A 9,326-nucleotide genomic window follows, 5' to 3' on the forward strand; every position below is an offset into this window, starting at 1 on the left:
AACCCCCAGGAAGAGAAGAAGTTAATTAAAAAATAAAATAAAAAAAAACATGGCAGATCGCAGAATCAAGTGACAAATCACTTTAATCCCACTTCCCCTCGTCTCCACTACCAGCACCAACCCCCTCACAACTGGCGATCCCTGAGCTAGGATGCACCTGTGCAGGGGAGATAAGGCCCTCTGAGGGCCCTTCATTGTTCCACACTTGACTGCATTGTTTGTCATTCCAACAGAGGAGAATGGAGGCTGGAGTGGATCACAACTGGAAAATGCACAAGACAGACTAACACAGGCACTGAAAACACTCAATATGCAGTTGTTTCTTAAAATGGGAAATTCTGCTTTTGATTGAGTAAAGTAATTTAGTGAACACTGATCATGAAAGTATCAAAAAAGATCTAATGTGTGAGACATGGCAAATAATGATATTAAATATGTAGATTGTTTTGATGATGTTTGCTTGACAACTACAAAGCAGATGAAAAACGACTTCATTGGCTTGTGTGATGCCATTATGAATGCACAAAGCTACATTTGGTATCCGATTTAACGCCTATTGATGGCTGGTGAATTGAAAAATTCTTGCAAGTAGGGCTGCAACAAATTTTTATTTTTATTGCCTGTTCATCTACTGATTAATTTCTTGAGTAATCTATTTGTCTGTAAAATGTCAGCACAAGGTGGCATCTTCAAATGTCTTGTTTTATGAGTCAAAACTCCAAAGATCCTGAATTTACTATCATAGAAGAGTAAGAAAACTTGACTTTACTATCAGAAAAACTGAAAATATATGAGAAGTTGGAACCAGAATGTTTTCGCTATTTTAAATTTTGTTTAGGTTTTAAATCTCTCAGTTGCCTACTGTTTCATCTCAAATTGCAAGATCTCTGACATTTGCATGCATGATGAGCCAGTGAGGAACTCCCGGATCTTCCTCTGTTTCTGTCACAATATGACAGCATGACTACACCCTGAACAGAAATGAGTGCATGCGCAAGTACGTGCTTGTTTAACGTGCTTGTATGTTCAATATTTTTCTTCTTACTCTGATGTCATTGCGTCGCAGCTCCACGTCAGCGACTGTGTGGCCATGGCTGGGGTGGCATCGGGCGAAGCAGCAGTACTGACACACCGCTGTCTGCTCAGCCTCACAGTGGTAAAGCCTGTACTCGTCGTGCTGCGGGCAGGTCCACGCCTTCACCGCCTCCGCCTCCACCAACAGGTGCCCCAGGGCTGAGCATGGTTGCTGCAGGTGTGTCTGGACGTGGGACTGGCAGCACGGGGCATTGCAGCGCAGGCAGACTTTCACTGCAGGGAGCGGTGGGCCTCGGCGGCACAGGATGCACTGCAGCGCTGGCGTGGTGGCCTTTTCCACACTCAGGGCGTTGTATTTCTCAACTATGTTGGACAGTTTGTGGTTCTTCTCCAGGCTGGGCTTCTGCGTGTAAGCATGATTGCACTCGGGGCAGCGGGCCAGTGAGGAGTCTTTGGCCCAGGCCTCGCTGATGCAGCCCCGGCAAAAGTTGTGCTTGCAGGGCAGCTGGATGGGATCTGAGAACACGTGCAGGCAGATGGGGCAGATGAGCTCCTCCTCAAAACAGTTCCTCCACGTCTCAGCCATGTCAGAAGCCATCATGATGCAGGAAGGCATACACTAACTGTTCTCTGCTTCTTCCAGACCTCTAGGCCTCTGTCTCAGCACAGGAAACACAACACTCTGAAAATGAGTTTTGTGGAAAAGATAAAACCAGAGCTGATGCTGTCCTGAAAGATCAGTCCGTATATTTAAACCCTTGTGACCAAATCAGATGAGTCTCCCTGACAGATGACAGGTATTGCTTATTGCTGCAGCAGGAAGGCAAAATCCAGAAAACTGCCCAGAGAAGGCTTCAAGCGGGGATGACAACACCTTGGTGATTTCCACACACAGCAGGGGCTGACGTTACACAGATTACAGTAAACGGTGCTTTCCTTTCCTCTAAATCACTCACTCACACTCACACACACACACACACACACACACCAGACCTCCCTTTACAGCTTGTGTTTATAGGCCTACAGGAAGCTACAAACCTGTCAGCTACAGGTAAACCATAAAATGAAAACAAGGCACAGAGAACTAAACATCTACACAATCACTCACAGGATCATGACGTGAACCAATCTCTACATGTAAAGACACTTGATCCTTGTCTGCTCGGGCCCTTAGCTTCTTCCTTCACATCTGCCTGTGGACCAATTCAGACAAACAACCGAAGCATGAAGAGCATGAAAAAAAGAATGCTCCGGTCCACACCCTGATTACTATTCACACAGTTTTTTTTTAAACCTGAATCTGTTTTATAAGGACCTCAAGGACGCTTGAGTCTGAATAATCACAACGCAGCGCAATGCTTTTGTCCGCTGAATCATAAATAAGGATCCGAGGAGCCTCCACCGGCGATTTAATTGAACATACAACCCACGACGGTTTGGCAGTAGACAAGAAATACTGTCTTATAGTTCAGATTAACAACACGCGTCCCTCCAGCCCTTCAATTTGACATAAACGCGACCTTTCTGTTTGATGAATAACGCCTGCTATGTGGCACGGCTCGCATATCTGTACACAAGGCCTCGGCTTTTCTTTTCTACCAGTTTCTGTCGACAACAAAGGCTTTATAATCCTACTAAACTGAAAACCATACCCGGGCCATCATTTCGAGGCTGTTTACTGCATAGTTAATCGTTTAAATAGTCGAGTCCAGCTCCTGCGCACAAAACAAAGGGGTTTAAGGATCCGCAGGAATGTTGGTTGCTGTTGCGGAGCCTTTTGCTTTCCCCCCTCCGACACATCTATCAAATGACCCAAAGATTTTTAGTATTTTTTTCAGCCCTGGCCTCTTTTTACTTCGTGTCCACCTATTGACGCCTCATCTTGTAGCCAACAACATATTTACCTACTTCCTTATCTCGATTAAATCGTGCAAATTACCTCAGACGTCACCTCACCATTTTCTACCACAGCACAGGTACAGATAAACGCTAGACTGGCACCATTTCCCGACAAGGACGGTCGTTGCTAATATACTCTCTAGTCATTACTTATTAAAAGCAGTCATATTTATATACTTAGCTAATAAAATACAAAAATATACCCTGCTAATCTTAAAGGGGACGTCGCTTTTCTGTCCTTGTTAGCTGTCATCAGCCATTTTGCAAATCCTCATTTTAAAAAAAGGAGATATCCGCCGTGGAAAGGTTGAGACTGTTTCACCAGAGCTGCTTTTCGGTAGCTGACCTACACAGGCACATCAACGCAAAGTCCCGTCGTTGTAAAAGAAAATCACGCCTTTTTATCCGCGTCTCAGGTCCGAAGCAGCAGTCCTGACACGGTTATTTTTTGACCTGATGTGGTCGGTGCGTCCGGTGCGAGTCAGTGTAACATAAAAATCCAACACGGTCGTGAATAATAATTTGTTTTCTCCCCCTCCTTCCTTTCTCTGTCTCTATCGGTCAGGCTTTAGAGACAGGAGGAATGCAGGCTGGACTGCTCCTCAAACCAGTCAAGAAAACCAATATTACATGACACTTCTGGTTAAGCTTTTCAAAATAAAGAGCAAACCCTGCGGTCATAAATGGAAGGGTTGTGAATAGTTGGGTCCTTGGGCACAGATAGGTAAAAGCCCCCTACCTCTCCTAGACCAGGACATTACTTTGCTGGTTCATCTACATTCGTATTTTCATAGTAATTCAAGTAGTTAAATTACTTTTTACCACTCTTTAACTCATAAGTTATGTACTGAAACTACAACCAGTCTCAGGCCATAAAGGAAAGGAATGATTTTTTTATTTGTGTTTTGTCATGCTGCATGTAAGCAGCTTTTTAACACTGGCAGAGACATTTTCAGTACCAAATAGAACCACTTGTTGGATAAGAACTTTAAGAGACAGCTCGTGTCATATAAACAAGAGATTATGCTCTGACAAGTAAAAAGATGGGGCCATTATTTAGACCAGTGTTCAAGCTGTTCATACTGTCTAAAAAGGCACAAGATCACTGACTGTACAAGTCCGATAAGCGCGACAACAGGCACATTTTTAGACCAGGTTTGTAGTTTTGCATCACTGTGGCCTTTTTACCTCTTTGTAGTCATCTCTGCATCTCTCTGTGCCACTTACACCAAAGTGGCACGTCAAATGTCACTTTCTGATCTCGGCGCTAGTGCATATCTGCCACAGTAATGCTGTCTGGGGTTACTTTTTAAACAAAAAATATACTAACAGTTCCTTCACAGAGGCTCTGTCACCCTGAGAAACAATTCCCTGTCAGTACAGTGAAAAAGCTCAGTAGTAATTTGAACAGGACAACAATTAATTATTGTGGTTTTAAGGGTTTTTGGAGATATCTTGATAAACAATAAGACACAGTTCTTTCCATCCAAATTTTGGCTTATATCTGTGACTCAGTGCAAGTGCAAAAATCTCAAACCCTTAAAAACAATGATGTAGCGACTGCAAGCTAAAGCCAAGTAGAACGTGTTTTTATTTTGAAACGTAGTCGCAGAGCTTCCTGTATGATTGTAGCTGTCTTCAGTTGACCTGACATATGAGCAGCACCGCCACCCTCCCCCCTCCCTCCTTCCGGATCAACACTACGGCCGTCACGTGACCTGTCACACAACTGGCCTGTGTCACGTTTTAACCGGGAGGAGCTGAACAGAACCGGGAAGGAAGGACAGGGAGTCATATAATACTTACCGGGTTTATTGTGGCAATGGTTTGCACGTCCATCGTGTTCCTCTGGGGCAACACAGTGGTGTATGTGTGTTTCTGGAGTTAACAGAGTTCAGAAAGTATTCAGACCCATTCACCTTTTACACTTTATTGTTGTAGACATTGATTACTGTTGTGTTGTAGATGGGTTATGGTATTATCATTTTGCTCTTTTAGTAATATCAGTATTGTCAAATTACTTAACGATCCCAGTGGGCATGGGCCCAGGGGGGTCAGGGGGCCCCAAGACCAGAGAGCCAAGAAGGGACTGTTAAGCTTTCCATTGGAATGTCAATCAAATGACTACAAACTGCTACGAAATGAGAAAAATGGATGAGGAATAACAATAAACAAACATAAAATGATTTAAAAAGACCCCAAACACAGCAAACCAATTACAAAAATATGACAAGCTACAAAAAAGGACACAAAACAATAATGGAGGGATGTAAAACAATACAAAATAGACACACAGAAGTAAAAATAAGTGCTAAATGACTGCAGAGGGATGCCAAATGAATAAAACAGCACAAAATGGCTACATAATGATACTATCATAATCCATCTATGAGAGCAGATTGTTTTAAATGCATAAAATAGCCATTTTTTGCCCATAAATCTAACTCAATATCTACAGTGAAAACATGTTTTAGACGTTTTTGCAAATGTATTAAAAATAAAAAAACTGAAATCTTTCATTTCCAAAGTATTCACACCCTTTGCCATGACACTGCAGATTGTTGCCAGGTGCATCTTGTGTGTTTTAATTATTTTGAGATGTGTCTAGAACTTGACCGGAGTCCAACTGAATTGATCGGACACAGCTCACACAGCTTGTCAGGACAAAACCAAGACATGAAGTCCAAGGAGCTCTCTGTCAACATCTGTGATAAAACTGTGACCAGACATACGTAGATCAGCACAACGGTATAAAATCACCATGAAGCTCTGAATGTTCTCAGGAGACCAGTGGGCTCAGTAACTGTTAAAACTATGTTTTCAGCCATCCAGCCCAACTAAGTAACCAGGCAAGAGGAGACCAAGAACATGATGAGATTATGACATTCACATGAGATTAGTCAAGGAATCATTAATTATCAGTTCCACTTTGAATGTATTGGCAGTAAATCAAGTGTGCAGGTTGCTTAAAAATTAATATTAATTACTAGCTGATAAATGTTTAATTTATGTCCAGCACATCATATGTTATATTATTTGTAACTACTATCTTCCATTTTTTGAATCACAGCTTTGGCCTGAAATTGCATTAAAATGTCTAGATTTTAGGTGGTCAAACCTTCTTTAGTGGCTTTAATTTTTGTATTTGTATTCTATAGAGTAATGAATTATGGATGTAAAAATGTCTGAGCTAAGGTTCTGATACAATTACAAAGCAAACATCAGATTTCATACTCAATCTCTTTATGACATATCATTTCAATGATTTGTATGATTTAATACCAACCAACACAGCATTCCATTTCAGTAGTTTTATTGAAAAGTCATCAACAAAAATATTTTCTGTTCTTGAGAATGCTTCCTTCAAAATTTAACTCAAATGTATAACAGCTGAAATGTATGTCAGATTTTTAAGGGCTTGCGTTGCAAAGAATTGGAATGATTGGGGCTTGTCACTTGTGAGGAGGCCAGTAATTTTAGGATGGCTGCCATGGACCACCACTTGAGGGCGCCATTGCATAGAGGGGCTTCTCAGCAGCAGGGACATGAACACTGGCCCATATGTATTATACACTGAGGAATTTATTCATATATATATATTCTTGAACCTGATTGTACAGCTTTTTAAAAAGTACCGACATGCACTAACGTAAAACGTACATGTTATAATATACTAGTACCACTGTACAGAGTACATTCAACACGATTTCTTATACTCTTCTTGCTTATTATTACGTTGAATCAATATTTAACGCATCCTTTTAATTTTAATTTACTTAGCGCACCTGGTTCAAAAACATAACTTTGTATGAAAAAAACATAACATCTTACTAGATTACAAATACAACCAAAGACTTACATTTAACAGAAACAGAAAGCCCGACATTTAAGAGGGGCATTAAAAAAATTGAGTCATACTCATAACGCTCCTCTCCACGGAAATCTTTAGTAAAAGGCGAAAGATTTATACGATTTGAAGAGAAACAAGAGTGTACTACTTTTTTGGTTTTATCACAGACCGACCAGGTTGATGACAGCACCTTTTTAAATGCTGGTGCCTAATAATACTTACACAAAGATCCAAGACACATAATGTCCAAAATAAATAATCACACAGAGAAATACATACCCTACTTATTTTAGCATTAAGGTAAACAGCCTACCGTAGGATGTTTATTTTAAGCATAAATTAGCCTTTCATCGAATGACGCAATGCATGATGGGGTTCCGTTTTTGCTACGAATACATTTTTATAAAGGTGTCTCCATTATTTTCGTAAGTGACAACATTAATCTAAAATCTTAAATCAAAGGCACTAATGTGTTGTCAGATTATTATTTGACAACAGTCAAGGAATCTACAGTTAAATAAATCTTATATAATATTTCAGCAAGACCCGCCCCCTGCCACACACAAGACTTGTTCAAGAACCGCGGAAGCCTAAAGGGATCCTGACAGCTAGCTACATGCGACAGGCAGCACGTTGTTACCACACAAGATAAACGGATTATCTATCCCAATAGATAATCCGTTAATAGGTTAAAAAAGAAAGGCCTATTAGAAATGACCGAAAAATTGACAATGTAAATGATAATTTGGAAACAATGTGTAAAAAAATGAACCAAAACACTACTTTAAAAGTCACAGCAATGTCAACATTTTAATGCATAAAAGTATTTGTTTCTTCCACAATATAAACAAAAAATGTAGACGAAAATTTCAGAGGCAGAGAAAATATTATAGGCATATAGATCATGCAGGCTGCACCTTGGCCTTCAAACTCATAAAAGTTAAGCCTTTACTGATTCACATTGTAAGCCTATTTTAACGGTAATGCAGTAAGTTGCTTTTCTTTTAGGTTGGGTGAGCCTTGCCTCTCTGTCCTTCAGATGAGACTTTATTTGATTGCCTGATAAAATGGCAAAGATGGCTCACCCTCCATGACACACTTTTGTTTCCAGCTGTGGTTTCTGCTAGACCTCAGTTTTTCTCCTATTCCGATGCTTTTGTTTTTTTAGTACTCTGTGTACATCCCATGGCAAGACCAAACTTGATAATGTTATAAACAACTTCTGCCTTTTTGTGGGTGACCTTCCCCGTCTTCTTTGAAAGGACTCATTCAGCTTTGGTGCCTCTCTCAGGATGTTCTGGTTTTTCACCTAAAACAGAAATATAACCCATGTCAACAGCCACATAATTTATACATTTTCTATAACCAGATTGCAAATTAATGCAAAGGAAACTGAGATCATTGTAAGAGTTGCGACACGGTGGTTGACCGACGCTTTTTTGTGGGTGACCTTCCCAGTCTTCTTTGAAAGGAGTAGTCCAGCTTTGGTGCCCCTCTCAGGATTAAATCCTAATAAAGCGCCTGAGAAAAATAAATTAAGCCAAGTTAAGTTTTACAGCTTGAAATGTTCTGCAAAATGGAGGCCCCAATCACAGGCAGGCAGCGTTAGAGTTCTGTATTTTTAATAAAACTTACTGAGGTACAGGTCCGGAAACAGGTTCAGGTAGATGAGCAGATTACTGACAGGTGTGAGTGATAATGAGCAGAAGGAAGGCAGGTGAGTAAACTGACTGAGTGAGAGAGCTGAGTGTAAACGTATTCATACAAAACCATTAACTGAATTGAATGTTAGGTACCTCTGAATGAATTCCATCGTGCATACAGCTTCAGCTTGGTACTCCAAATTGAAATTGTAGTACAGCAAGCAGCAAGTCCAGATAGAAAAGCTGGGTGGATGCCCTTCAGACACACAGGCAGGCAGGGGTAGAGTTCTGTATTTTTAATAAAACTTACTGAGGTACAGGTCCGGAAACAGGTTCAGGTAGATGAGAAGATTACTGACAGGTTTGAGTGATAATGAGCAGAAGGAAGGCAGGTGAGTAAACTGACTGAGTGAGAGAGCTGAGTGTAAAGTGGGATGAAATGTAATAGTGGCAGGAAACTAATGTGAAATGTCAAAATAAAACAGGAAGTGGTGAATTGGACCAGAGTCTGACAGAGTTCGTGACAAAGTGGGCATAATGGGCGGGCTCTAAGATGATCGATGATACAAGGGTTTCTATTAGTTGGTTAAGCTTGGCTCGAGAGCATTCCTACACCTATCATGCTTACTGTCAAGACTGGACAGGAGATAAACTGGTAATGATAATAGGCTTTTGAAATTGCAGAATTTTGTAACTTTCAAATCTTTTTAACTTGCAAATCTTTTAACTCACAAGCAAAGTATTTTAATCTGCAAAAGTTTTTGACTTGTAAAAAAATTCTCAAAGCTGTTTTTTGTTTGAAAAAAAATATATTTTTTAATGCAAGTAGCAAAGATTTGCTCTCAAATATGTTTTATTTGATTGCATATTAAAGACTCAGCTTTACCTTCATATTCTTC

The 9,326-nt window shown here is 40.4% G+C and overlaps 1 protein-coding gene and 2 long non-coding RNA genes across 4 annotated transcripts in view; all 3 read right to left on the reverse strand.

The window, feature by feature from the left end:
* Nucleotides 1-3,553, reverse strand: part of trim8b (tripartite motif containing 8b) — an 8,433-nt gene extending 4,880 nt beyond the window's left edge. Inside the window, exons 1-2 of one of the 2 annotated variants that reach the window (XM_020605218.1) lie at nucleotides 3,138-3,553; nucleotides 1,046-1,690 (exon numbers count right to left, since the gene is read on the reverse strand). In XM_020605218.1, the coding sequence (XP_020460874.1) occupies nucleotides 1,046-1,651 (606 nt within the window). In that variant the 5' untranslated portion in view covers nucleotides 1,652-1,690; nucleotides 3,138-3,553. Of the gene's footprint in view, nucleotides 1-1,045 lie in introns of both variants that reach the window. The other variant, XM_020605217.1, reaches the window with a different exon arrangement.
* Nucleotides 3,554-7,575: 4,022 nt separating this feature from the next.
* On the reverse strand, nucleotides 7,576-8,923 carry LOC109963062 (uncharacterized). Its single transcript, XR_002275355.1, has 2 exons — nucleotides 8,738-8,923; nucleotides 7,576-8,093 (listed from the first exon to the last, which is right to left on the reverse strand). It is a non-coding gene; the product is annotated as an uncharacterized LOC109963062 (long non-coding RNA).
* Nucleotides 8,190-8,680, reverse strand: LOC109963061 (uncharacterized). The gene is made up of 2 exons (XR_002275354.1): nucleotides 8,581-8,680; nucleotides 8,190-8,305 (listed from the first exon to the last, which is right to left on the reverse strand). It is a non-coding gene; the product is annotated as an uncharacterized LOC109963061 (long non-coding RNA).
* Nucleotides 8,924-9,326: the final 403 nt, after the last annotated feature.

This window comes from Monopterus albus, unplaced genomic scaffold, assembly GCF_001952655.1.
Source record: "Monopterus albus unplaced genomic scaffold, M_albus_1.0 scaffold69.1, whole genome shotgun sequence".
NCBI classification, from domain to species: Eukaryota; Metazoa; Chordata; class Actinopteri; order Synbranchiformes; family Synbranchidae; genus Monopterus; species Monopterus albus.